The 27,038-nt window shown below is 42.5% G+C and overlaps 1 protein-coding gene across 1 annotated transcript in view; it reads right to left on the bottom strand.

Annotated features, from left to right (window-relative positions):
- The window catches only part of arhgef3 (Rho guanine nucleotide exchange factor (GEF) 3), a 116,574-nt gene that overhangs the window by 78,391 nt on the left and 11,145 nt on the right, over positions 1 to 27,038 (bottom strand). The window contains exon 2 of the mRNA XM_064966959.1: positions 11,805 to 11,871. Coding sequence (XP_064823031.1) covers positions 11,805 to 11,871 — 67 coding nt within the window. The remainder of the gene's footprint in view (positions 1 to 11,804; positions 11,872 to 27,038) is intronic.

Below are 27,038 nucleotides of genomic sequence, written 5' to 3'. Positions count from 1 at the left end.
TAGTGCACCGCCCACCCTCGTGCCCTGCTACCTCTACCCCTGCTACCTCAGACAAACAGACAATGCAGTCTCTGGCCACAGATAAAGAGAGCAATATTAGGGATGCAGTGCTATTGCCCTCTCCTCATGACCATTAGGTTCTGTGGCCCACTTCTCACACCCATTACTGAGGTCAATAAAGAACTGGCAGTACTACATGCCTTAAAAGCTTTATTTCCACTGGAAACAAATCCATGCTGTTGGAAATGTGTGACAGTGTGAAATACTTGTATAGCCTGCAAACCGATGTTTACCATCACATTCAATGTGATCATCTTACTCCATATCAAATCCAATGTATTTCCCCGATGGGAATCAATAAATGTTTTTTTCAATCACTCGCCATTCCAGCCCTGGTGACACAGATAACCTGATAACAACATTGCCCATATTTGGGAAAGAAACAACTGTGCAGTGGATGGTAAAGTATTTAGTTAACTGCCTACAGTACACTAGGTGTATGACAGGATGTTGTTCACCTAACAGAGTGTTGCTTGTGAGAACAGGAAGCTAACAGGAAACTGACAGGAATTTAAGACGCTACTGTGAGTCACAACTTCCTGGAAGCATTTCCTGTAATTCCTGAATGCGAGGTGGTGGTGGGTGGTGGGACGGGACGACGACACCATAACAGAGAGCTAAGACTGAAGTCCTCAAGATGACAGAGGTTGAGACCTTTAACTTTAATAAAGAAAGTATGGCCCATAAACATGTGTAACAGTGTATTACTTTATGGACGTGTGGATTTACATAAACCATCTTGAGACAAGATAAACAGGAACATGTATAGCTGATTTATAGCCTGCAGTTTGGAGCAATAAAGAGTGACTTTCTCAAAGTGACACCACACAGCAAGTACAGTAGCAATCATCTGACAATAACTCACGTTATAAAATACATGTCTGACATGTGCCCCTGAAGGTGCAGTTTCATCCACTTTGTGTTTTACGAACTGCAGTACAAGTTCTATTTGAATAACCCCGACTGTAATTAGCATTTATGATGTCGTCACATTGACCTACTGTTACTTTATGCTTCAATCCAAAATGTTTTATTTAATTCATTTGTTTTATGTTTCATAAGTTGAAAACGTTCTTGTGTTGATCGATATTCTGCTTTCATTAGAATTATATATTTTAAATGCTTCAATCCAATTCCTGTCTGAAAACCTCACTCAAGGTGTTTGCTGATCAATATGAGATTTTGTAGATTTTTGAGCTAATGCTATCGCCGACAACATGTATAGGCTAGACCACGACATTAGATAACCTCACTGGAAGCAACATGTTATCATGTTGTCCTATTCTTGTAGTCTGAGTTTACAAGAATACTTTTGAGATTTGCCGCAAGTTACTCTAAAGGTTATGAGAAGGACAAACAACAGGGCCACACAGTTCAACTGTAGTGAACACACACACGCACGCACACACACGCACACGCACGCACGCACACACACACACACACACACACACACACACACACACACACACACACACACACACACACACACACACACACACACACACACACACACACACACACAATCAATTATCCAGGTGCAGGGTGCAAAAGATTTGGGAAAGTGCCAGGTAGAGCCTGACTCTGGACTAGTGGCTGTCAACTCCAGACTGAACACATCGCCCAGGTGGAATTCCACCTGGGGAAAGGAATCCTCAGAGAAAAATAGATAACTGCACCCAGTTAACTCCGGTTGAAACGTTGCAATGAAGTACAGTACCAGTCAAAGGTTTGGACACATCTACTCATTCAAGGGTTTTTCTTTATTTGCGCTTTTTTCTGCATTGTAGAATAATAGTGAAGACATCAAAACTATAAGTACCTAGGTGTCTGGCTAGACTGCAAACTCTCCTTCCAGACCCATATCAAACATCTCCAATCGAAAATCAAATCAAGAGTCGGCTTTCTATTCCGTAACAAAGCCTCCTTCACTCACGATGCCAAGCTTACCCTAGTAAAACTGACTATCCTACCGATCCTCGACTTCGGCGATGTCATCTACAAAATTGCTTCCAACACTCTTCTCAGCAAACTGGATGCAGTTTATCACAGTGCCATCCGTTTTGTCACTAAAGCACCTTATACTACCCACCACTGCGACTTGTATGCTCTAGTCGGCTGGCCCTCGCTACATATTCGTCGCCAGACCCACTGGCTCCAGGTCGTCTACAAGGCCATGCTAGGTAAAGCTCCGCCTTATCTCAGTTCACTGGTCACGATGGCAACACCCATCCGTAGCACGCGCTCCAGCAGGTGTATCTCACTGATCATCCCTAAAGCCAACACCTCATTCGGCCGCCCTTTCGTTCCAGTACTCTGCTGCCTGTGACTGGAACGAATTGCAAAATCGCTGAAGTTGGAGACCTTTATCTCCCTCACCAACTTCAAACATCAGCTATCTGAGCAGCTAACCGATCGCTGCAGCTGTACATAATCTATTGGTAAATAGCCCACCCATTTTCACCTACCTCATCCCCACAGTTTTTATTTATTTACTTTTCTGCTCTTTTGCACACCAACATCTCTACCTGTACATGACCATTTATCAATCCAGTGTTAATCTGCAATATTGTAATTATTCGCCTACCTCCTCATGCCTTTTGCACACATTGTATATAGACTCCCCTTTTTTTTCTACTGTGTTATTGACTTGTTAATTGTTTACTCCATGTGTAACTCTGTTTTGTCTGTTCACACTGCTATGCTTTATCTTGGCCAGGTCGCAGTTGTAAATGAGAACTTGTTCTCAACTAGCCTACCTGGTTAAATAAAGGTGAAATAAAATAAAAAATAAAAAAAAACTATGAAATAACATTTATGGAATCATGTCGTAAACCAAAAAAAGTGTTAAACAAATCAAAATATATTTTAGATTTGAGATTCTTCTAAGTAGTGTCATGACGTTGGCCTCTTTGGGTATAAAAGATCGGTGAAGAATCCAGCTACGAACTGGTCCGTTTGTCACAACTTGGGGAAGCCCATGGGAGACGGTGTGGCCACATTACCATAACGCTGTTTATATAATAGCCTCAGATATTAGGTTTACATCTAATTGTTGTATAAGATGAATCAGTGTGTATGATGAACAAACAGTATTGTTTGTAAAAGTGTGTAATATGATTTTGGACTGAAGGAAAACTCAAAAAGGGGATTGGTGTTAACTAAATCAGAGGACCGCCCCTGAGCCCAGTTAGGGTTAGCCCAGTTAGGGTTTTCGAGGCAGACCGAGCTCCTGGATGAAATGTTATGTACTTGAGTGAAGACCCAAAAGCGGTTTTAACAGAAAACAGAGTTCTTTAATGAAAAACAGGAATGGCTTCCGAATCAAACCCCACCTGCCACTCCGACAGGGGACAAGGTGGAAGCAAACGGGACGACAGCTTGCTTCTGGCATCAAAAACACAAACAAGAATCAGACACTGAAAGTAGCAGGAACAGAGAGAGAAATAGAGACCTAATCAGAGGGGGAAGAGAGAAACAGGTGTGAAAGAGTGAATGAGCTAGTTAGGGGAGATGTAGAACAGCTGAAGAATTATGAGATGGCAGGAACAGAAAGACATGACAGCTAAAGGTTGCAGACCATGTTTTTCTACAACACTACAAAGGTTGTAGAATCTTTTAACCATACCACGCGGTTAAACTCTTAGACTATCTATACCGACAGAATAAGAACAAGTCTTTGATATGAATTACTAGTCTGCAGCTAGGAATTCGGTATTATTGAACGCGAAGAACGACAACCGCCGAAACATCCATTCTATAACGAAACTAATGAATGTCACTCTGAACTATTCACTATGACCACAACAGAGAGAGAGAGAGAGAGAGAGAGAGACAGACAATTCTACAAAATAAATGAACTTTTCACCAGCGATCAAGACGACACACTGAGCGTAAATATATATTGATTGCAATTGTTCTCGAATGAGTGAGCGTTCATGTGCAAAGGATTAGCATTTCAATTGTTATAATGACTTCTTAGTCGACCCCCACTCCCCCTTTTGTCTAACAAGCCGCCATGCCGGTTTAGCCCACTAGGGCACATTTTCCTATCATTTCATGTAACCACATTTACCCTGTTTGTTTGTTTATGCATTTCTGTGAATTACTTAGTTTGTAATAAATACTTTATTTAAGACAATTGATGTATGGATGACTCATAGTGGAGACTGGGTTCGTGCAGATAACCAACAATTTACGACGTTTGGAATGAAACTAACATGAGGTAAAGTAAATAATTCATTAATCAGAAGACTATGGATCAGATATGAAAATATTTGAAAAGTTATTTTAGGAAAGGATAACTTTGTAATCTGAATATTTTTCCGTGATGCCCCGACTTCCTAGTAATTACGGTTACATGATTAATCAGTCTAATCGAGTAATACTTAATTACAGAGAATCTTTGATAAAAAACTATCAACCTTCAGTTAATGATAGTAAAGACACGGCAGTAGCCACCCTTTGTCTTGATGACAGCTTTGCACACTCTTGGCACTCTCTCAACCAGCTTCAACTGGAATGCGTTTCCAATAGTCTTGATGGATTTCCCATATATGATGAGCACTTGTTGGCTGCTTTTCCTTCACTCTGTGGTCCAACTCATCCCAAACCATCTCAATTGGGTTGAGCTCGAGTGATTGATAATATAATGATAATGATTGATAATATAATAATAAAAAATATTTTGATTTATTAAACACTTTTTTGGTTACTACATGATTCCATGTGTTATTTCATAGTTTTGATATCCTCACTATTATTCTATAATGTAGAAATGAGTAAAAACAAGGAAAAACCCTTCAATGAGTAGGTGTGTCCAAACTTTTGACTGTTTATGGTAGCATTCAATAATCTTTATTACACTCGTAGGAACAGGGCAAACCAATGTGTCAGACGAACAAAGTTCCGATAACACTAAAATGAGAGGAAAAATGTAACAAATTGTACAAACTCAGCTATTTATGGGGAAATGGTGCAACCTTTTGCCAGAACAGGCTTCTTTAATACTCAGTGTCAGTTTAAATGACTGAGGAGAGAGTTGGTGAGAATAGTAGTGAACATAAATGGTACCCTATTCTCTAGTGCACTATGTAGGGAATAGGGGTGGCATTTGGGACCTCAGGCGTAACCTCTAAACCTGATCTCCAGGTTGAAGGAACAGAACGTTCATAGCCTGGAGATAAATACATATGATTAATAAATCTTGAAACTTGATACAGTGTTGTGTTGGGACAAATAAGATAGCAACACTTCATAATGATTTATTGTAACTCCTTATATTGTGAATAATCATGAATGGTCATTTGTATTTAGTGTAGGAACTATGCACTACGAATACATTTGGATGGAAATGTGTTATGTGGCTAACGAATCGGAAAACAAGTCAGAGTGAGTTGATGAGTGGGAAAAGGCCTCATCTTCCCTCCAGCTCTCCCTGCTATGAAATAACAGACAGACAGAGGGAGGTAGGTAGGAGACAGGGAGGTAGGGAGGATGACTCCCATGTTCTGTGCTGTTCTGTACCAGGAACCAGGAAAGACTGAAATTAAACATACCCTGTCAGCCAGTCTCTATGGAGGTACATAGTCAACCACTTACACAGCTGTCTTCATCCCACCCTGTGTCTTCAAGTCAGGATACTATACAATAGTATAATTCCCACCCTGTGTCTTCAAGTCAGGATACTATACAATAGTGTAATTCCCACCCTGTGTCTTCAAGTCAGGATACTATACAATAGTATAATTCCCACCCTGTGTCTTCAAGTCAGGATACTATACAATAGTGTAATTCCCACCCTGTGTCTTCAAGCAAGGATACTTACTGTATACGATGATGATGTACCTCATTCAGATCACGAGACATTGTAGGGGCTAATGGTACTGTGAGAGTGTACAGGACATTTAATTATCAAAAAGTACACCAATGGGGGCTATACACCAAAATAAGTTAGTTTATAAAGAAAACAAAAAATTATGTCAAAGAACTGTCCTCCAAAGCCCCCCCCATCCCCCTCAAATGTTCACCGTCAAAGTGAAAGATTTTAATAGCTTAAAATTGCTAATAGAGTTTTTTTATATCGCTTAGGTGCAATTTACACAAGTATGTGTTACATTTTCCAACGCTTAGTACAAAACTCCCAACAGATCATCAAAAAGGCAGTTGTTTCAAAACTCAAAGCACATTTTCCAATGACTAAGTACAATACGTAATGTCATCCATTCCCTTTGTCACCAAACTTACCGTTTCACATTGCAATACATGTTCATATAAACTAATTGCTTTTCACATTGTAATGCTCACATTATTTTTGTCGTGATTTTCTTCTCGTTTGTTAAATACATTTTACTATTACTTAATCCGACGGCTCTTAATTGATAATCCCACCATTTGGTAAACCTCTGGATTTTAAACTGGTTTTGTCTACTACAGATTTTGAGAACTGCATAATGAAAATGTATGTTTGTAAATGATATACATATAAAGTATGATATGATACTGTAATGTACTACTAGGACTATTGTCCAAAGTGGCAACAGTGAGTCCACATACAGTATTTTTGTATATTACCCCAGTGAGAATAGAACCCACCACTCTGTTACAAGTTCCATGCTCTTAATAACTTAGCCACACAGGACAACTACAATACATAATTACAATACAATACTGTAAATTACAATACATGATAACAATACAGGCAGAAGGTACAGGATCGCCATCCCCATGAGCGTACCACTCTCCTTCAGGCCATGGATGAGGCATGCAATGACATCAATCCAGACCAAAGTCAGGCTTGGATTCTCCATGCCAAAAGGTTTTTCACTAAGGGGACATGAAAACTGAGGACATTCACTGCCATGTTGATGAGATCCAATGGCCAAATTCTCAAGCCAGGCTCGATGCTAACTAGTGCCTGCTGAACATTGAGTTTCTTCCATTCATTTCATTTGATTACAATACACCAACCGTATGTTGTAAATATATCTAAACAGTACATGTATTTTTTTGCATCAATAATTGGAAAGATGTCTTCAATGATCACACCTTTGATCACAAATGGGATAAACATTAACATGTTTGATGGGTCAATTTTGATGGATTGTGCAAGTGTATTGCCTAATTTGAAAACAATACAATGTTCTGTAATTTGCAGTATTTGAGCATACATTGAAAGGGCAATTTTGAAACATGATTCTTGCATTTTTTGCTATTGGATTAACTGGTTGCTTTAACAACTACATTGAGAAGATATCATTATGTTGTGTTTTGGTGATCAATGTTCTCATGGTTTTTCACAGGACATGTATATTTAGGATAAAGTGTTGTGTGGTGAAAGATGTCTCCAAACAAAATGAATGCACAATAAAATACACGTTACAAGTGTTACCAGTTTGGACTTTTGTACTAAGAGATTAAAATAGCATCAAAAAAAGTATACTATGTGGATGGCCAGCCTGGTCTCATAGACTACAGGTAACATAGTAAACGTAAATCTGAGAAACTCAAAACATCTAAATCAAAGTAAGTAGTGGATAATTATTACAAAGGAGATTTTGAGAGTCTGTAGTGAGAGTCACTGGCATCATGAAGAACCAGACCAGACCAGACAGAGAAGCTCATTCCTCCACTATGATTCAGCTTATTTAAACAGCAGCTGTTCCTGTTACAGTGTTTAGATAGGATACCTTATCGTAATCTCTCGTCAGGACTTTTGCTTGAGATAGATACAGCATCGCTCAGAGTAGTGGCTAATGCTTTTGTATTCAATTCACACTCAACTTGGCTGTGACCCCGCAGCCAGCCTCGAGCGAGGAAAAACACAACGACAAATTGGTCAGCTTGGTGTGTGTGTGTTTTCTCGTGTGTGTGCTGAAGACAAAAGGTTTTGATGGGGAGATGTTGACGTTGTGCTGTCCGTTAGGAGCTGACGGAAACAACCTCTGCAGCAGGTCCAGGTTCATGCACGCACACACACACACACGCTCACACACACACACACACACACACACACACACACACACACACACACACACACACACACACACACACACACACACACACACACACACACACACACACACACACACACACACACACACACACACACACACACACACACATCCAGACCCAGGGGTGGCCTGCCCTGTTGAAATTACACAATGACAAGCAAAAGGGAAACCAAACCCTTTTCAGTTTAGTTGATAAAGTGGTTAGTGATTCATGCTGGAGAAGGTTAGTGATTAATTTTATCTCTATTTCTGCTTTTTGTGACTCCTCTCTTTGGCTGGAAAAATGGCTGTGTTTTTCTGTGACTAGGTGCAGACCTAACATAATTGTTTGGTGTGCTTTCGTCGTAAAGCCTTTTTGAAATTGGACACTGTGGTGGGATTAACAACAAGTTTATCTTTAAAATGGTGTAAAATACTTCTATGTTCGAGGAATTTTAATTTTGAGATTTCTGTTGTTTTGAATTTGGCGCCCTGCACTTTCACTGGCTGTTGTCATATCGATCCCGTTAGCGGCATCTAAGCCATAATCAACATGATCATTACACAGGTGCACCTTGTGCTTGGGACAATAAAAGGCCACTCTATAACATGCAGTTTTGTCACACAACACAATGCCACAGACGTCTGAAGTTTTCAGGGAGTGTACAATTGGCATGCTGACAGCAGGAATATCCACCAGAGCTGAGAATTTAATGTTCATGTCTCTACCATAAGCCGCCTACAATGTATTTTTAGAGAATTTAGCAGTATGCCCAATACCCTCACAATCACAGACCACGTGTAACCATGCCAGCCCAGGACCTCCACATCTGGCTTCTTCACCTGCGGGATCATCTGAGACTAGCCACCCAGACAGCTGATGAAACAGTGGGTTTGCACAACTGAAGAATTTCTGCACAAACTGTCAGAAACCGTCTTAGAGATGCCCATCTGCGTGCTCATCGTTCACACCAGGGTCTTGACCTGACTGCAGTTTGGCGTCGTAACCAACTTCAATGGGTTACTGCTCACCTTCGATGACCACTGACACGCTGGAGAAGTGTACTCTTCATGGATGAATCCCGGTTTCAACTGTACCTGGCAGATGTCCCCCATGGTGGCGGTGGTGTTATGGTATGGGCAGGGATAAGCTACGGACAACGAACAGAATTGCATTTTATCAATGGCAATTCGAATGCACAGGCATACCGTGACGAGATCCTGAGGCCCATTGTCATGCCATTCAACTGCCGCCATCACCTCATGTTTCAGCATGATAATGCACGGCCCCATGTTGCAAGGATCTGTACACAATTCCTGGAAGTTAAAAATGGCCCAGTTATACCATGGCCTGCATACTCACCAGACATGTCACCCATTGAGCATGTTTGGGATGCTCTGTATAGATATGTACAACAGCTTATTCCAGTTCCTGCCAATATCCAGCAACATCACACAGCTATTGAAGAGGAGTGGGTCAACATTCCACAGGCCACAATCAACAGCCTGATCAACTCTATGCGAAGGAGATGAGGCAAAGGGAGGTCACACCAGACTGGTTTTCTGATCCATGCCCCTACCTTTTTTTATGGTATCTGTGACCAACAGATGCATATCTCTATTCCCAGTCATGTGAAATCCATGTTAAAAAATATCAACTCTCGGCCACTGATGACCATGTAAATTGACCGATTTCCTTATATGAACTGTGACTCAGTAAAATCTTTGAAATTGTTGCATGTTGCATTCATATTTTTGTTAAATGTAACTAGCTAGCGGTTTCCAATATTAATACATGTAATTCTTTAGAAACAAACAGCACATTTCGAAAACAGCCCGAAGCAGTTGTTTTGGAACATTCTCCAGAGTGCAGAAGATAGATTGGCTGCTCTAAATGGTCTGGCTGTGTGTGTCTAAAGCATTGTATTTGGGCAAACTCCTTTTTTGGAAACCTGTTCGTGTTCTGCTTCCTCCACCATACACGCTCCCATTCCCATACAAACCACCCTTCTATCCTTACAAGACACTGTGCTTTCCTGGCACAATCACTGACAATACACTTTCAATCTGATACCACCAAGCATCCACTCACTGCCAATGTAAACCAGTCACTGTTTATGACAGTTTTAATCACACAAACACAAATAAAAACGTAATGCAATCAAAAGGAAAAACAGCCAAAGCAGTGTGCTGGTCTGTGCTTGGAAGCCATTCTAAAGAACCCCAAGATGTTATATGTCCACTTGACACCAGCACGGTTGTTCTTTTCATGTTACATGAATGATATATTAACAAACACGTCAGAAGTCAATAATAACTGAGGAAAATAAGTAATAAAGTGTGTTTGATATCTATATCAGGAGTTGCCGTGGCTCCAGCTGAAATCTCTGGAATATATACAACTTTAAAGTCTTGAAGTGCAACACAAAATTCAGACGCTTCAGACCCAAATAAAGGCATTTTCCAAAATGTGTTGGTTTTACAATAAAATACTGTATTTCAAACAAACTTTCATCTTCAACAAAATTCTAATGCAGCAGAGTAGACTGACAGTGTTGTGATCTAACCTAAGAAAGGAAGTCAGGCCAGGGCTCTGTTTTCCTCTCCAGCGACTGAATCAGTCCAGGATTCCAGTGCTCATCTCTGGGTGTGAGATGCCAGCGAAGTGCCAGCCCCTGGCCTTGTTTGTGTTGGCTGTTCCAACCACCAGACTCACTGTCTGCTCGCCCAACCGACCCTGTCAGAGCGCTAGCGTCAGAGCAATGTGCAGGAGGGGGAACTGAGCTGAGGCCAAAAGTCATGGACAGGATAGGCAACACAGAACAGGATCTGTTTACATTGATTGACAGGAGTCCTCCAGCAACAAGGACCTCAAATAGATAGGCTCTGACTTGAGCTAACTAATCTACAGCCACAGCGTGAACATGGTCAAGCTCAAGTCACATCCAAAGAGTCTAAAATTGTAATATTCCAAATATATTCCAAATATATAATGCTTTGTATACATTTCAACTAGAAGGCTCTGGTACCGTCTACCATATCTTACCATGTAATAACTGCTCTGATATCAGGACATTGTGTTCTGAAACTTTACGTTCATTTTGTCACACGTCTTTGTTTTCTCCCTGCCTCACAAGATACCTGTAGCTGCAACAAATTCAAGACACTCAAAAACCAAACAGCGAGTTGTTCATTCCTCTGCCATCCAGTGGCAAGTTTGCTATGAAATCAGCCATCAAACTCATCAAACATGAATGGAATCATATGTTCAAGCAAACTGGATTGTTAAGTGAGACCATAGTGAAACTAAAATGTGTAACATGCTCTTTGGCTGTGTCCAAAACAGCACCCTATTCCCCACGTAGGGCACTACTTTTGCCGAGAGCCCCTATGGGCAGGCCCAGCCAGTCTTTCAGCCTAGCTCCAGACAAACATAGAGGGGAGAGACTAACAGGACATCATGGGTAAAGATCTGCATGTGAAAATGGCATTTTCCTTAATACAAAAAAAATGTTGTTTTCATTTCCTGAGTAGGGATCAGAGATCCATTGTAATCAGAGTGATTGTAATCAATACAGAGGACTATGAATATGGCAGTGTTAACACACGCCCACACGCACGCACGCACACACACACACACACACACACACACACACACACACACACACACACACACACACACACACACACACACACACACACACAGCCCTATTCGGATGCTGACTAACAATAGATATAACATTGTAAACAACTTACCCCTCTGAACATCCAGCTGTCAGGTGAGGGAAGCAGAGAGAAGCAGCTCTTTTTTTGCAGCGTCGGCCTGAAGGAAGAGGGGAGAGGAGGAGAGGAGAGGAGAGGAGAGGAGGAGAGGAGGTGATGAGAGGAGAGGAGAGCAAAGACAAGCGGTGTAAATGTCTGTCCATTAGCCCACAGATAGGTAAAAATAAAAAAGACACTAGAGAAGCTCCAGCCCAGCTAGCCTCTAATCACATCCAGTCAGGCCCTCAGAGACCAGACAGATGACATCACCCCACAGTTAATATTAATGGAGATGAACCTGGTAGAGGTGGTGGTGTGGCCCTTTGAACTTCCGGAAACAGCTGATGGACCCTAAACACACGTACACACGCAAGCATGAATACACACGCACACACATGCACACACACACTCACGCATGCACACATGCACACACACACTCACGCATGCACAGACACAAATTCACAGACAGACAGCCGACTGACACCCAGATCCATTAACACAATCACTCTAAAGCCTGTGTGGCCTTAATGGCTAATGGAGAGGGGAGAAGTGGTGTTGTCTGGAGAGTCTGAAGATGGGCACGGTTCACTGGTGATTCAGGACACTTCAAAGCCTGACGATGGTGGTGGTCAGAGCCATGTATCTACATAGATCTGGTGATGGTGTGTTTAAAGTGCACTAAAGAGTTCAAAGCTGCGAAGCCATGTTTGAGTCACAGGCGGTAGGAATGACTGAGAGACAGCGTGGTTTAGTTTAGATGGGCTACAGGTGCTACAGGGTTACAGCAGGCCTTGATGACTGGGGAGGAAGTTTAAAGTAGGCTATGTGGATAGCCAGCCTGGTCTCATAGACTAGACGTAACATAGTGGACACTCAATCATGGACACTCTTACTGACAGTTTTTGTGGCTGCTTTGTGCAATGTATTGTTGTCTCTACCTTCTTGCCCTTTGTGTTGTTGTAAATGAGAACTTGTTCTCAACTGGCCTATTTGGTTAAATAAAGGTGAAATAAAAATAAATAAAAGTTGTCTGTGCCCAATAATGTTTGTACCATGTTTTGTGCTGCTACCATGTTGTGGTGCTGCCATGTTGTGTTACTACCATGCTGTGTTGTCATGTGTTGCTGCCTTGCTATGCTGTTGTTTTAGGTCTCTCTTTATGTAGTGTTGTCTCTCTCTTGTTGTGATGTGTGTTTTGTCCTATATTATAAAATGAAATAATTTAGCAAATCAAATCAAATTGGATTAGTCACATGCACCAAATACAACAGGTGTAGTAGACCTTACAGTGAAATGCTTACTTACAAGCCCTTAACCAACAATGCAGTTAAAAAAAATACAAATAAAAAAATATGAATAAGAAATAAAAAATAACAAGTAATTAAAGAGCAACAGGAAAATAACAACAGTGAGACTATATACGGGGGGTACCGGTACAGAGTCAATGTGCGGGGGCACCGGTTAGTTGAGGTAATTGAGGTAATATGTACATGTTGGTAGAGTTATTAAAGTGACTATGCATGGATGATAACAACAGAGAGTAGCAGCAGTGCAAAAGGAGAGGAGGGGCAATGAAAATAGTCAGCCATTTGATTAGATGTATAGGAGTCTTATGGCTTGGGGGTGGAAGCTGTTTAGAAGCCTCTTGGACCTAGACTTGGCGCTCCGGTACGGTTTTAGGGCCTTCCTCTGACACGCCTGGTATAGAGGTCCTGGATGGCAGGAAGCTTTGCCACAGTGATGTACTGGGCCGTACGCACTACCCTCTGTAGTGCCTTGCAGTCGGAGGCTGAGCAGTTGCCATACATGGCAGCGATGCAACCAGTCAGGATGCTCTTGATGGTGTAGCTGTAGAACCTTATGAGGTTCTGAGGATCCATACCAAATGTTTTCAGTCTCCTGAGGGGGAATAAGTTTTGTCGCGCCCTTTTCACGACTGTCTTGGTGTGTTTGGACCATGTTAGTTTGTTGGTGATGTAGACGCCAAGGAACGTGAAGCTCTCAACCTGCTCCACTACAGCTCCGTCGATGAGAATTGGGGCGTGCTAAATACTTTTTTTCTTGTTGTCCACATTCATCTCTTTTGTATTGGTCACGTTGAGGGAGAGGTTGTTGTCTTGGCACCTCACAGACAGGTCTTTGACCTCCCCATAGGCTGTCTCGTCGGTGTCAGTGATCAGGCCTACCACTGTTGTGCCATCGGTTAACTTAATGATGGTGTTGGAGCCGTGCCTGGCCGTGCAGTCATGAGTGAACGGGGAGTACAGGAGGGGACTGAGCACGCACCCCTGAGGGGCCTCTGTGTTGAGGATCAGTGTTGAGGATGTGTTGCTAACTACCCTTACCCCCTGGGGCGGCCCGTCAGGAAGTACAAGATCCAGTTGCAGAGGGAGGTGTTTAGTCCCAGGGTCCTTAGCTTATTGATGAGCTTTGAGGGCACTATGCTGTTGAACGCTGAGCTGTAGTCAATGAATAGCATTCTCACATATGTGTTCCTTTTGTCCAGGTGGGAAAGGGCAGTGTGGAATGCAATAGAGATTGCATTATCTGTGTATCTGTTAGGCGGTATGCACATTGGAGTGGGTTTCAGGGATAATGGTGTTGATGTGAGCCATGAACAGCCTTTCAAAGCACTTCATGGCTACAGAAGTGAGTGCTATGGGTCGGTAGTCATTTAGGCACATTACCTTAGTGTTCTTGGGCACAGGGACTAAGGTGGTCTGCTTAAAACATGTTGATATTACAGACACGGACAGGGAGAGGTTGAAAATGTCAGTGAAGACACTTGCCAGTTGGTCAGCGCATGCTTGCAGTACACATCCTGGTAATCTGTCTGGCCCTGCGGCCTTGTGAATGATGATCTGTTTAAAGGTCTTTCTCACATCGCCTGCGGAGAGAGTGATCACACAGTCTTCCTGAACAGCTGGTGCTCTCATGCATGTTTCAGTGTTATTTGCCTCGAAGCGAGGATAGAAGTAGTTTAGCTTGTCTGGTAGGCTTGTGTCACTGGGCAGCTCTCGGCTGTGCTTCCCTTTGTACTCTGTAATGGTTTGCAAGTCCTGCCACATCCAACGAGTGTCAGAGCCGGTGTAGTATGATTCGATCTTAGTCCTGTATTGACGCTTGCCTGTTTTATTGTTCATCGGAGGGAATAGCACGATTTCTTATAAGCTTCCGGGTTAGAGTCCCGCTCCTTGAAAGCGGCAGCTCTAGCCTTTAGCTCAGTGCGGATGTTGCCTGTAATCCATGGCTTCTGGTTGGGGTATGTACGTACGGTCACTGTGGGGACGAAGTCATCGATGCACTTATTGATGAAGCCAATGACTGATGTGGTGTATTCCTCAATGCCATCAGAGGAATCCCGGAACATATTCCAGTCTGTGCAAAACAGTCCTGTAGCTAAGCATCTGCTTCAACTGACCACTTTTTTATTAATCATGTCACTGGTGCTTCCTGCTTTCATTTGTGCTTGTAAGCAGGCAATCAGGAGGATAGAATTATGGTCAGATTTGTCAAATGGAGGGTGAGGGAGAGTTTTGTATGTGTCTCTGTGTGTGGAGTGAAGGTGGTCCTGAGTTTGTTTCCCTCTGGTTGCACATTTAACATGCTGATAGAAATTTGGTAAGACCAATTTAAGTTTCCCTGCATTAAAGTCCCCGGCCACTCGGAGCGCCGCCTCTGGGGTAGCGTTTTCCTGTTTGCCTATGGCGGAATACACCTCATTTAGTGCGGGCCTAGTGCCAGCATCAGTCTGTGGTGGTATGTAGACAGCTATGAAAAATACAGATAAAAACTCTCTAGGTAGATAGTGTGGTCCACAGCTTTTTATGAGAGCGAGCAAAACCTTGAGACTTCCTTAGATATCGTGCACCAGCTGTTCTTTACAAAAAGATACAGTCCGCCGCCCCTTGTCTTACCAGACGCCGCTGCTCTATCCTGCCGATACAGCATATAACCAGCCAGCTGTATGTTGATAATGTCGTCGTCCAGCCACGACTCTGTGAAGCATATTTCATTTTTGAACGTCGCGTTGGTAGGTTAATTATCCGGCGTAAATTATCATTTTTATTTTCCAAAGACTGCACGCTTGCTAGCAGAATGGAAGGCAATGGCCGTTTATTCAAACGCCAACGTCAACAGTGAAGAGGCGACTCTGGGATGCTGGCCTACCAGGTAGAGTTGCAAAGGAAAATCCATATCTCAGACTGGCCAATAAAATGAAAAGATTAAGATGGGCAAAAGAACACAGACACCAGACAGAGTAACTCTACCTATAAGGCCAGCGTCCCAGAGTCGCCTCTTCACTGTTGACGTTGAGACTGCTGTTTTGCGGGTACTATTAGCTAGCTAAAAATTCACAACATATTTATGTTTTTCAAATTTCGTATCATTTTGTACGTTTTGCAAATTGATCATTTAGAATACGAATTGTAATTCTTTCTGTTACAGTCTCTCTTTTCTAAACATGAAAACCAAGATACAAACCCCTGTGAAGAGATGTTCCCACAGCCAACTAAACATGATCAGATGTGTTACAACCCACATGAAAAAATACTACAGTTTACTATAGAATTTTGTAGTAAACTGTAGTATACTGTATAATACTATATTACACACTTTAGTATACCTCAATCATGTGTAGTAGTTACTACATAATTGTTAAATACACTGTAGAATACTATAGTAAATACTACAGTAAACATATCATACAAAATGGATGATGGACATCTACAAATTAATACATACCGAACGAAGCGTGACATATCTTACTAAATGGAGTGTGAAAGATCTACGTACAGAATAACACAAAATGCTCTGAGACCAGGTTGGGATATCCTAAAGAGCTGACTTAATTCAAACCTCTAGTAGTTTCTCGTGACATAAATGTTCACTGGCCAGCGCACATGAGATTTGGTTCTGGGTGCAGAGATAAGTCCAGACGTGGCCAATCAGTAGCTAAGGTCTCAATTTCGGATCAGGAAGGGTTGAATCACTGGTAGAAAGTCTGTCAGTCTGTCAGTAGCCACTGTGTTACTAGCACACTAACAACTGTGGGTCTTAGATCCTCTGAAAGGTGAGGTCAGAGTTAGATAAATGTCTTCAGGCCTGAGTCTGTCAACAAGCTGAGGACACGTCAGTAGAGAAGACTGTCCTCCGTCTGGGAACACCAAGCATGCTCCACATACTGTTACTCCACATCTCTTTCTCAAAATGTTTCCCTCAGCCTGTAGTTCTGACCTGTAGCTATTGACAGTCACCCTGCCATCCTCCTCGATAAACTCATCTGAGAACCAGGCTCAACCATTCATTACTGCACACCTTAGAGAAATATAGGTTAGGAAACTCAGGAAGAACATGAACCCACTGTTTGACAGTAATAATCTTCCACTCAGTATCGCTGATTAGATTTGTGCTTTGTTTTCCTAAGGTTAACTTAATTATATGATACATCTAAAATCTAAATGTGATGTCAGTGCATATTAATGTGATGTAAATGTAACAGTATATTATCCTAAATATTTTTCTAACTCCCTGGATGAAGGCTTGGTGCTGGGAGATTGTTTGCACGGTTTTCATGATGTCTCTGTTTCTCATCACACAGAGCAGTACATCAAATCAAATCACATTTTATTGGTCACATACACTTGGTTACATTTACATTTAAGTCATTTAGCAGACGCTCTTATCCAGAGCGACTTACAAATTGGTGAATTCACCTTCTGACATCCAGTGGAACAGCCACTTACAATAGGTTAGCAGATGTTATTGCGAGTGCCGCGAAATGCTTGTAAGAAATAATACAGAAAAATAATACTGCAGTTTCCTAAGGACTAGAAGCGAGGTTGACATCTCTGTCGGCATCATCTTTAAGGGCGCTGACTCCCTGTGTAGGTACAGCTGAGAATGGTCGATGCAACTTTACATACATTGAGAATAATAAAGAATGCAATCAGTGAAGATGAGTTATCCTATTTATTCAGGTAGTTTATAGAGAGAGATGTATGTACCAAAAGTATGTTGAACATTCCAAAATCATCGGCAGTAAGACAGAGTTGCTTTGCTGCTATAACAGCCGTCACTCTTCTGGGAAGTCTTTCCACTAGATATTGGAACATTGCTGCGGGAACTTGCTTCCATCAAGCCACAAAAGCATTGGTGAGGTCAGGCACTGATGTTGGGCGATTAGGCCTAGCGTTCCAGTTCATCCCAATGGTGTTCGATGGGGTTGAGGTCAGGGCTCTGTGCAGGCCAGTCAAATTCTTTCACACCGATCTCGCCAAACCATTTTTGTATGCACCTCACTTTGTGCACGGGTCATTGTCATGCTGAAACAGGAAGGGGCCTTCCCCAAACTGTTGCCACAAAGTTGGAAGCACAGAATAATCTAGAACGTCATTGTATGCTGTAGCGTTAAGATATCCCTTCACTGGAACTAAGGGGCATTGTGCAAACCATGAGAAACAGCCACAGACCATTATTCCTCCTCCACCAAACTTTACAGTTGGCACTATGCACTTTTAACCACTCCAGTTGAAGGTTGGCATGGTGATCTTTGGCTTGTTTGCGGCTGCTCAGCCATGGAATCCCGTTTCATGAAGCTCCCAACGAACAGTTATTGTGCTGACGTTGGTTCCAGAGGCGGTTTGAAACTCGGTAGTGGGTGTTGTAACCGAGGACAGATGATTTTTGCGTGCTACGCACTTCATCACTCGGCAGTCCCGTTCTGTGAGATTGTGTGGCCTACCACTTCGCGGCTGAGCTGTTGTTGCTCCTTGACGTTTCCACTTCACAATAACAGCACTTACAGTTGACCAGGGCATCTCTAGCAGGGCAGAAATTTGACGAACTGACTTGTTGGAAAGGTAACATTCTATGAAGGTAACACGTTGAAATTCATTGAGCACTTCAGTAAGTCCATTCTAGATGTCAATCGATTAATCGGAATGGCCGACTAAGTAGGGCCGATTTCAAGAATTCATAACAATCGGAAATCAGTATTTTTGGACACCGATTTGGCCTTTTTTTTTTTACACCTTTATTTATCCTTTATTTAACTCGGCAAGTCAGTTAAGAACACATTCTTATTTTCAATGACGGCCTGGGAACAGTGGGTTAACTGCCTTGTTCATGGGCAGAATGACAGATTTTTACCTTGTCAGCTTGGGGATTCAATCTTGCAACCTTACAGTTCACTAGTCCAACTCTCTAACCACCTGATTACATTGCAGTCCACGAGGAGACTGCCTGTTACGCGAATGCAGTAAGCCAAGGTAAGTTGCTAGCTAGCATTAAAAGTATCTTATAAAAAACAATCAATCAATCATAATCACTAGTTAACTACACATGGTTGATGATATTACTAGTTCATCTAGCGTGTCCTGCGTTGCATAGAATCGATGCGGTGCGTATTAGCGAAAAATGACTGTCTTGCTCCAATGTGTACCTAACCATAAACATCAATGCCTTTCTTAAAATCTGTGAAGACTATTTCTTCCTAACAAAGACAGCCAACTTCGCCAAATGGGGGATGATTTAACAAACACGGATTTGCGAAAAAAAGCACAATCGTTGCACGACTGTACCTAACCATAAACATCAATGACTTTCTTAAAATCAATACACAGAAGAATATATTTTTAAACCTGCATATTTTGCGAAAAGAAATCCAGGTTAGCAGGCAATATTAGCCAGGTGATATTGTGTCACTTCTCTTGCGTTCATTGCACGCAGAGTCAGTGTATATGCAACAGTTTGGGCCGCCTAATTTGGCAAAATATTATGCAATTATTACATAACATTGAAGGTTGTGCAATGTAACAGGAATATTTCGACTTCTGGATGCCACCCGTTAGATAAAATATGGAATGGTTCTGTATTTCACTGAAAGAATAAACGTCTTGTTTTCGAGATGATAGTTTCCGGATTCAACCATATTAATGACCTAAGGCCCGTATTTCTGTGTTATTATGTTATAACTAAGTCTATGATTTGATAGAGCAGTCTGACTGAGCGATGGTAGGCACCAGCAGGCTCGTAAGCTTTCATTTAAACAGGACTTTCGTGCATTTTGCCAGCACCTGGGAATATTGAAGACTCCTGTTAAAAGGAACCACCAGCTTTCATATTTTCTCATGTTCTGAGCAAGGAACTTAAACATGAGCTTTTTTACATGGCACATATTGCACTTTTACTTTCTTCTCCAACACTTTGTTTTTGCATTATTTTAATTTGAAGGGGTGTCCACATACTTTTGTATGCACAGAGCCTTCAGAAAGTATTCATACCATTTGACTTATTCCAAATTTGTGTTACAGCCTGAATTCAAAATGGATTAAATAGATTATTTTCTCTCACCCATCTACACACAATACCCCATAATGACAAAGAAAAAACATTATTTAAAAAAAAATTAAATATTTTATTTTTGCATTTTCCAATTAAGAACATTCAAAACAAAAGTGAAAAGATATTAGACAACGATAGGACAAAGTGATAGTAACAGATGAACGTAACAAAAATAAATTATAATTATAATTATATAAACAAACATACAATAATAAAAAAAAATTAAAAAAATAAAAAATAAAAAATAACAAGACATTGGATCACCTGCCGTAGGCTACATATTATACATTACGTGTGAAACATTATGTGAGGATTATATATAGATTCAATCAATGAGATGTGGGGGGAGATTCTCCATATAGTCAATAAAAGGTTGCCAAATTCTGTAAAATGTCTTTAACTTATTACTCAAGCAGTAAGTGATTTTCTCCAAAGGGATACAACTATTAACTTCCGAAAGCCACATTGCAACTGGCAGGGAGGAATCCAATTTCCATTTCAAGGCAATACATTTCTTGGCAATCGCTAGCAATATTTCTGTTAGCTTTATAGTATGGCTTTGCCTAAGATTGGTGTTAGTAAAGTTACCCAGTAGACAGACCTCCAGGTCTAAAGGGAATGCAACCCCGTGAATTGAGGAAATGGTATCGCATACCCCCTGCCAGAAACCGTGTAGTTTTGAACACTGCCAAGTGGAATGGAGGAATGTTCCTTCATCTGAGCCACATCTAAAACATAGGGAGGAGATATCTGGGTTGAACTTGTGCAGTCTAGATGGGGTGATATAGAGCTGATGGAGGAAATTAAACTGGATCAGTCTGTATCTGGAGTTCAATGTGGATGTAACCCCATCCCTGCATAGGTCACTCCATAGATCCTCATCAAGATCAATACCCAGATCTTTCTCCCATCTAAGTCGGGGTTTATCTAGCCCAGGCAGTGTTAGTCCTGACATAAGAGCATTGTAAACACGGGAAATGGTCTTGAACAGTGGTTGGTCTGCGTGGCAGAGTTGTTCAATAGGTGACATCTTAGGTAGGTTCCATTGTCCATTGAGAGTCACCCTAATAACATTTCGTAGTTGTAGGTAGCTAAAGAAGTCCCTGTTAGGCAAGTGGTATTTCTGTTTCAGCTGATCAAAAGACATAAGAACTCCCTCCTCGTAACAATGTTCCAGAAGAGTGATCCGCAAAAACATTTTTTATACATTTTTGCACAAGTATTGAAATGAAATACAGAAATATCTTATTTACATAAGTATTCACACTCTGGAGTCAATACTTTGTAGAAGCATCTTTGGCAGCAATTACAGCTGTGAGTCTTTCTGGGTAAATCTCTAAGAGATTTCCACATTTGGTTTGTGCAACATTTGTCCATTATTCTTTTCAAAATTCTTCAAGCTCTGTCAAATGGGTTGTTGATCATTGCTAGACAAAAAATGGAAAAATCTGTATACAGTGTGTGCAAATTAAGTAAGGAGGTAAGGCAATAAAAAGACCATAGTGGCAAAGTAATTACAATTTAGCAATTAACACCGGCATGATATATGTGCAGTTGAGGATGTGCAAGTAGAAATACTGGTATGCAAAAGAGCACAAAAACAAATATGGGGATGAGGTAGGTAGTTGGATGGGCTATTTACAGATGGGCTGTGTACAGGTACAGTGATCGGTAAGCTGCTATAACAGCTGATGCTTAAAGTTAGTGAGGAATATATAAGTCTCAACTTCAGTGATTTTTGCAATTCCTTCCAGTCATTGGCAGCAGAGAACTGGAAAGAAAAGCGGCCAAAGGAGGTTTTGGCTTTGGAGTTCACCAGTGAAATATACCTGCTGGAGCGCGTGCTACAGGTGTGTGTTGTTATGGTGACCAGTGAGCTGAGCCAAGGCGGCGCTTTACCTAGCAAAGACTTATAGACGACCTGGAGCTAGTGGGTTTGGCCACAAATATGTAGCGCAGAACCAGCCAACGAGAGCATACAGGTCACAGTGGTAGGTAGTACATGGGGCTTTGGTGACAAATGGGTGGCACTGTGATAGACTGCATTCAATTTGCTGAGTAGAGTGTTGGAGGCTATTTTGTAAATGACATCGCCGAAGTCAAGGATCGGTAGGATAGTAAGTTTTACGAGGGTATGTTTGGCAGCATGAGTGAAGGAGGCTTTGTTGAGAAATAGGAAGCCGATTCTAGATTTAATTTTGGATTAGAGATGCTAAATATGAGTCTGGAAGGAGAGTTTACAGTCTAGCCTAGGTATTTATAGTTTTCCACATATTCTAAGTCCAGAGTAGTGATGCTAGTCGGGCGGGCGGGTGCGGGCACCAATCGGTTGAAGAGCATGCATTTAGTTTTACTAGCATTTAATGAACCAGGCGATGCAGTCATTAGAGAAACCAAGGCTGTTGAGTCTGTCGATAAGAATACGGTGTTGAAAGCCTGGGCCAGGTCGATGAAGACGGCTGCACAGTACTGTCTTCTATCAATGGCGGTAATGATATCGTTTAGGACCTTGAGCGTGGCTGAGGTGCACCCGTGACCAGCTCGGAAACCAGATTGCATAGCGGAGAAGGTACAGTGGGATTCGAAATGGTCATTGATCTGTTTGTTAACTTGGCTTTCGAAGACTTTAGAAAGACAGGGTAGGATAGATATAGGTCTGTAACAGTTTGGGTCTAGAGTGTCTCCCCCTTTGAAGATTGGGATGACCGTGACCGCTTTCCAATCTTTAGGAATCTCAGACGATATGAAAGAGAGGTTGAACAGACTAGTAATAGGGGTTGCAACAATGGCGGCGGATAATTTTAGGAAGAGAGGGTCCTGATCAATGACCCAGAACACACTGATCAATGACCCAGAACACACTGATCAATGACCCAGAACACACTGATCAATGACCCAGAACACACTGATCAATGACCCAGAACACACTGATCAATGACCCAGAACACACTGATCAATGACCCAGAACACACTGATCAATGACCCAGAACACACTGATCAATGACCCAGAACACACTGATCAATGACCCAGAACACACTGATCAATGACCCAGAACACACTGATCAATGACCCAGAACACACTGATCAATGACCCAGAACACACTGATCAATGACCCAGAACACACTGATCAATGACCCAGAACACACTGATCAATGACCCAGAACACACTGATCAATGACCCAGAACACACTGATCAATGACCCAGAACACACTGATCAATGACCCAGAACACACTGATCAATGACCCAGAACACACTGATCAATGACCCAGAACACACTGATCAATGACCCAGAACACACTGATCAATGACCCAGAACACACTGATCAATGACCCAGAACACACTGATCAATGACCCAGAACACACTGATCAATGACCCAGAACACACTGATCAATGACCCAGAACACACTGATCAATGACCCAGAACACACTGATCAATGACCCAGAACACACTGATCAATGACCCAGAACACACTGATTAATGACCCAGAGCACACTGATCAATGACCCAGAACACACTGATCAATGACCCAGAACACACTGATCAATGACCCAGAACACACTGATCAATGACCCAGAACACACTGATCAATGACCCAGCCACACTGATCAATGACCCAGAACACACTGATCAATGACCCAGAACACACTGATCAATGACCCAGCCCACACTGATCAATGACCCAGCCCACACTGATCAATGACCCAGAACACACTGATCAATGACCCACACTGATCAATGACCCAGCCCACACTGATCAATGACCCAGAACACACTGATCAATGACCCAGAACACACTGATCAATGACCCAGAACACACTGATCAATGACCCAGAACACACTGATTAATGACCCAGCCCACACTGATCAATGACCCAGAACACACTGATTAATGACCCAGAGCACACTGATCAATGACCCAGAACACACTGATCAATGACTCAGAACACACTGATCAATGACCTAGAACAGACTGATCAATGACCCAGAACACACTGATCAATGACCCAGAACACACTGATCAATGACCCAGAACACACTGATCAATGACCCAGAACACACTGATTAATGCCAACTTAAAAAATACATACAGCAGGAGAGATGATACGTGTGGATTTTCTTAATCCATTATATAAACATTCTACAGCCACATTAATGTGGTCTCCTTGGTGCAACGAGTAGGAATGGACAATCTTATCAATAACGGAAACACACCAGATTCAGTTAATCAACTAAACACAGTTTTCAATGATAACTTTATTAGTTGAATCAGCTGTGCATGTAACTGCTTTGGCTAGTTGGACAAAAAGGCCTGCACCCACACAGGCCCTCGCAGGATAAGATCTCTGCCCAGATTTCCTTTAGTAGGGAAGCAACAGGTTGAAAAACATCTCTCTAATTCCCGCCCAATTGGCATCCATACACAGTAAAATACAATAAAGATATCATAAAACAATACAAGGCATCTGAGCTTGGAGTCATTGTCCTCCTGATGTGCTGGTATACTGCAATAGACCCCTCTCAGTCCCCTAGAATACGGCTGAGCTAGCAACTGAGCAGGAAATAACCATAAATGGCCTGGGGTCTAATGAGCTCACTGCACACTCAACAGGCTCTGTCTGTGACTCACTATTCTCTCATAGGACAGTTCTAGAATTATGCTTCCATGCACCCGACTGCACTCCCCTTCCTTGCACCCTGATGTACTCCATTTTCATGCACCCTGCTGTGTTCCCATACTCCCCTTCCATGCACCCTACTGTACTCCCATAGTCCCCTTCCACGCACCCTGATGTACTCTCTTTTCATGCACCCTGCTGTATTCCCATAGTCCCCTTCCATGCACCCAACTGTACTCCCATAGTCCCCTTCCATGCACCCTACTGTACTCCCATAGTCCCCTTCCATGCACCCTACTGTACTCCCATAGTCCCCTTCCACGCACCCTGATGTACTCTCTTTCCATGCACCCTGCTGTATTCCCAAAGTCCCCTTCCATGCACCCTACTGCACTCTCCTTCCATGCACCATACTGTACTCCCATAGTCCCCTTCCATGCACCCTACTGTACTCCCATAGTCCCCTTCCATGCACCCTACTGCACTCCCATAGTCCCCTTACATGCACCCTACTGTACTCCAATAGTCCCCTTCCATGCACCATACTGTACTCCCCTTTCATGCACACTACTGTACTCCCCTAGTCCTCTTTCATGCACCCTACTGTACTCTCATAGTCCCCTTCCATGCACCCTACTGTACTCCCATAGTCCCCTTCCATGCACCATACTGTACTCCCATAGTCCCCTTACATGCACCCTACTGTACTCCAATAGTCCCCTTCCATGCACCATACTGTACTCCCCTTTCATGCACACTACTGTACTCCCCTAGTCCTCTGTCATGCACCCAACTGTACTCCCATAGTCCCCTTCCATGCGCCCTACTGCACTCTCATAGTCCCCTTACATGCACCATACTGTACTCCCCTTTCATGCACACTACTGTACTCCCCTAGTCCTCTTTCATGCACCCTACTGTACTCCCCTAGTCCTCTTTCATGCACCCTACTGTAATCCCCTAGTCCTCTTTCATGCACCCTACTGTACTCCCCTAGTCCTCTTTCATGCAGCCTACTGTACTCCCCTAGTCCTCTTTCATGCACCCTACTGTACTCCCCTAGTCCTCTTTCATGCACCATACTGTACTCTCCTAGTCATCTTGCATGCACCCTACCGTACTCTCCTAGTCCTCTTCCATGCACCCTACTGTACTCCCCTAGTCCTCTTTCATGCACCCTACTGTACTCTCTTAGTCCTCTTTCATGCAGCCTACTGTACTCCCCTAGTCCTCTTTCATGCACCCTACTGTACTCCCCTAGTCCTCTTTCATGCACCCTACTGTAATCCCCTAGTCCTCTTTCATATGCACCCTACTGTACTCCCCTAGTCCTCTTTCATGCAGCCTATTGTACTCCCCTAGTCCTCTTTCATGCACCCTACTGTACTCCCCTAGTCCTCTTTCATGCACCATACTGTACTCTCCTAGTCATCTTGCATGCACCCTACCGTACTCTCCTAGTCCTCTTCCATGCACCCTACTGTACTCCCCTAGTCCTCTTTCATGCACCCTACTGTACTCTCTTAGTCCTCTTTCATGCAGCCTACTGTACTCCCCTAGTCCTCTTTCATGCACCATACTGTACTCTCCTAGTCATCTTGCATGCACCCTACCGTACTCTCCTAGTCCTCTTCCATGCACCCTACTGTACTCCCCTAGTCCTCTTTCATGCACCCTACTATACTCACCTAGTCCTCTTTCATGCACCTTACTGTACACCCCTTTCATGCACCTTACTGTACTCCCCTAGTCCCCTTACATGCACCCTACTGTACTCCCATAGGCCCCTTCCATGCACCCTACTGTACTCCCCTAGTCCACTTCCATGTACCCTACTGTACTCCCCTAGTCCAATTCCATGTACCCTACTGTACTCCTCTAGTCCTCTGGGTTTATATTACCCAAATAAATGTGCTATATGTAATCCTTTAAAAGCAAAATAAAGGAAAGCTCCATAACTAAAGATGAGGAAATGTAAGGCAAAATCTGAGCGTTTGCCAAAACAGCACTTCAGGATGCAAAATAATGACATTTAAAAAGGCTTTTAGATAAAATGATGAAAGTACAATGAGTCCTGAAAATGGATGGCCAGGAGCCTGATGAGAATAGAGTGACAGTTTCCCATCTGTTTAGAAAGAGCAGATGATAAAGCCATGTTCCCTACAGTATAATGGTTGAGCCTCTATCGTCAAAACAAACCTCTGGGGCCATCTGGTGGTCCAAAGGTGCACAACATCAACCATTGTCTCGTCTACACTG

The sequence above is a fragment of the Oncorhynchus masou genome, chromosome 5 (genome assembly GCF_036934945.1).
Source record: "Oncorhynchus masou masou isolate Uvic2021 chromosome 5, UVic_Omas_1.1, whole genome shotgun sequence".
In the NCBI taxonomy this organism is placed as follows: domain Eukaryota; kingdom Metazoa; phylum Chordata; class Actinopteri; order Salmoniformes; family Salmonidae; genus Oncorhynchus; species Oncorhynchus masou.
This window is presented reverse-complemented; position numbering and strand designations above follow the sequence as displayed.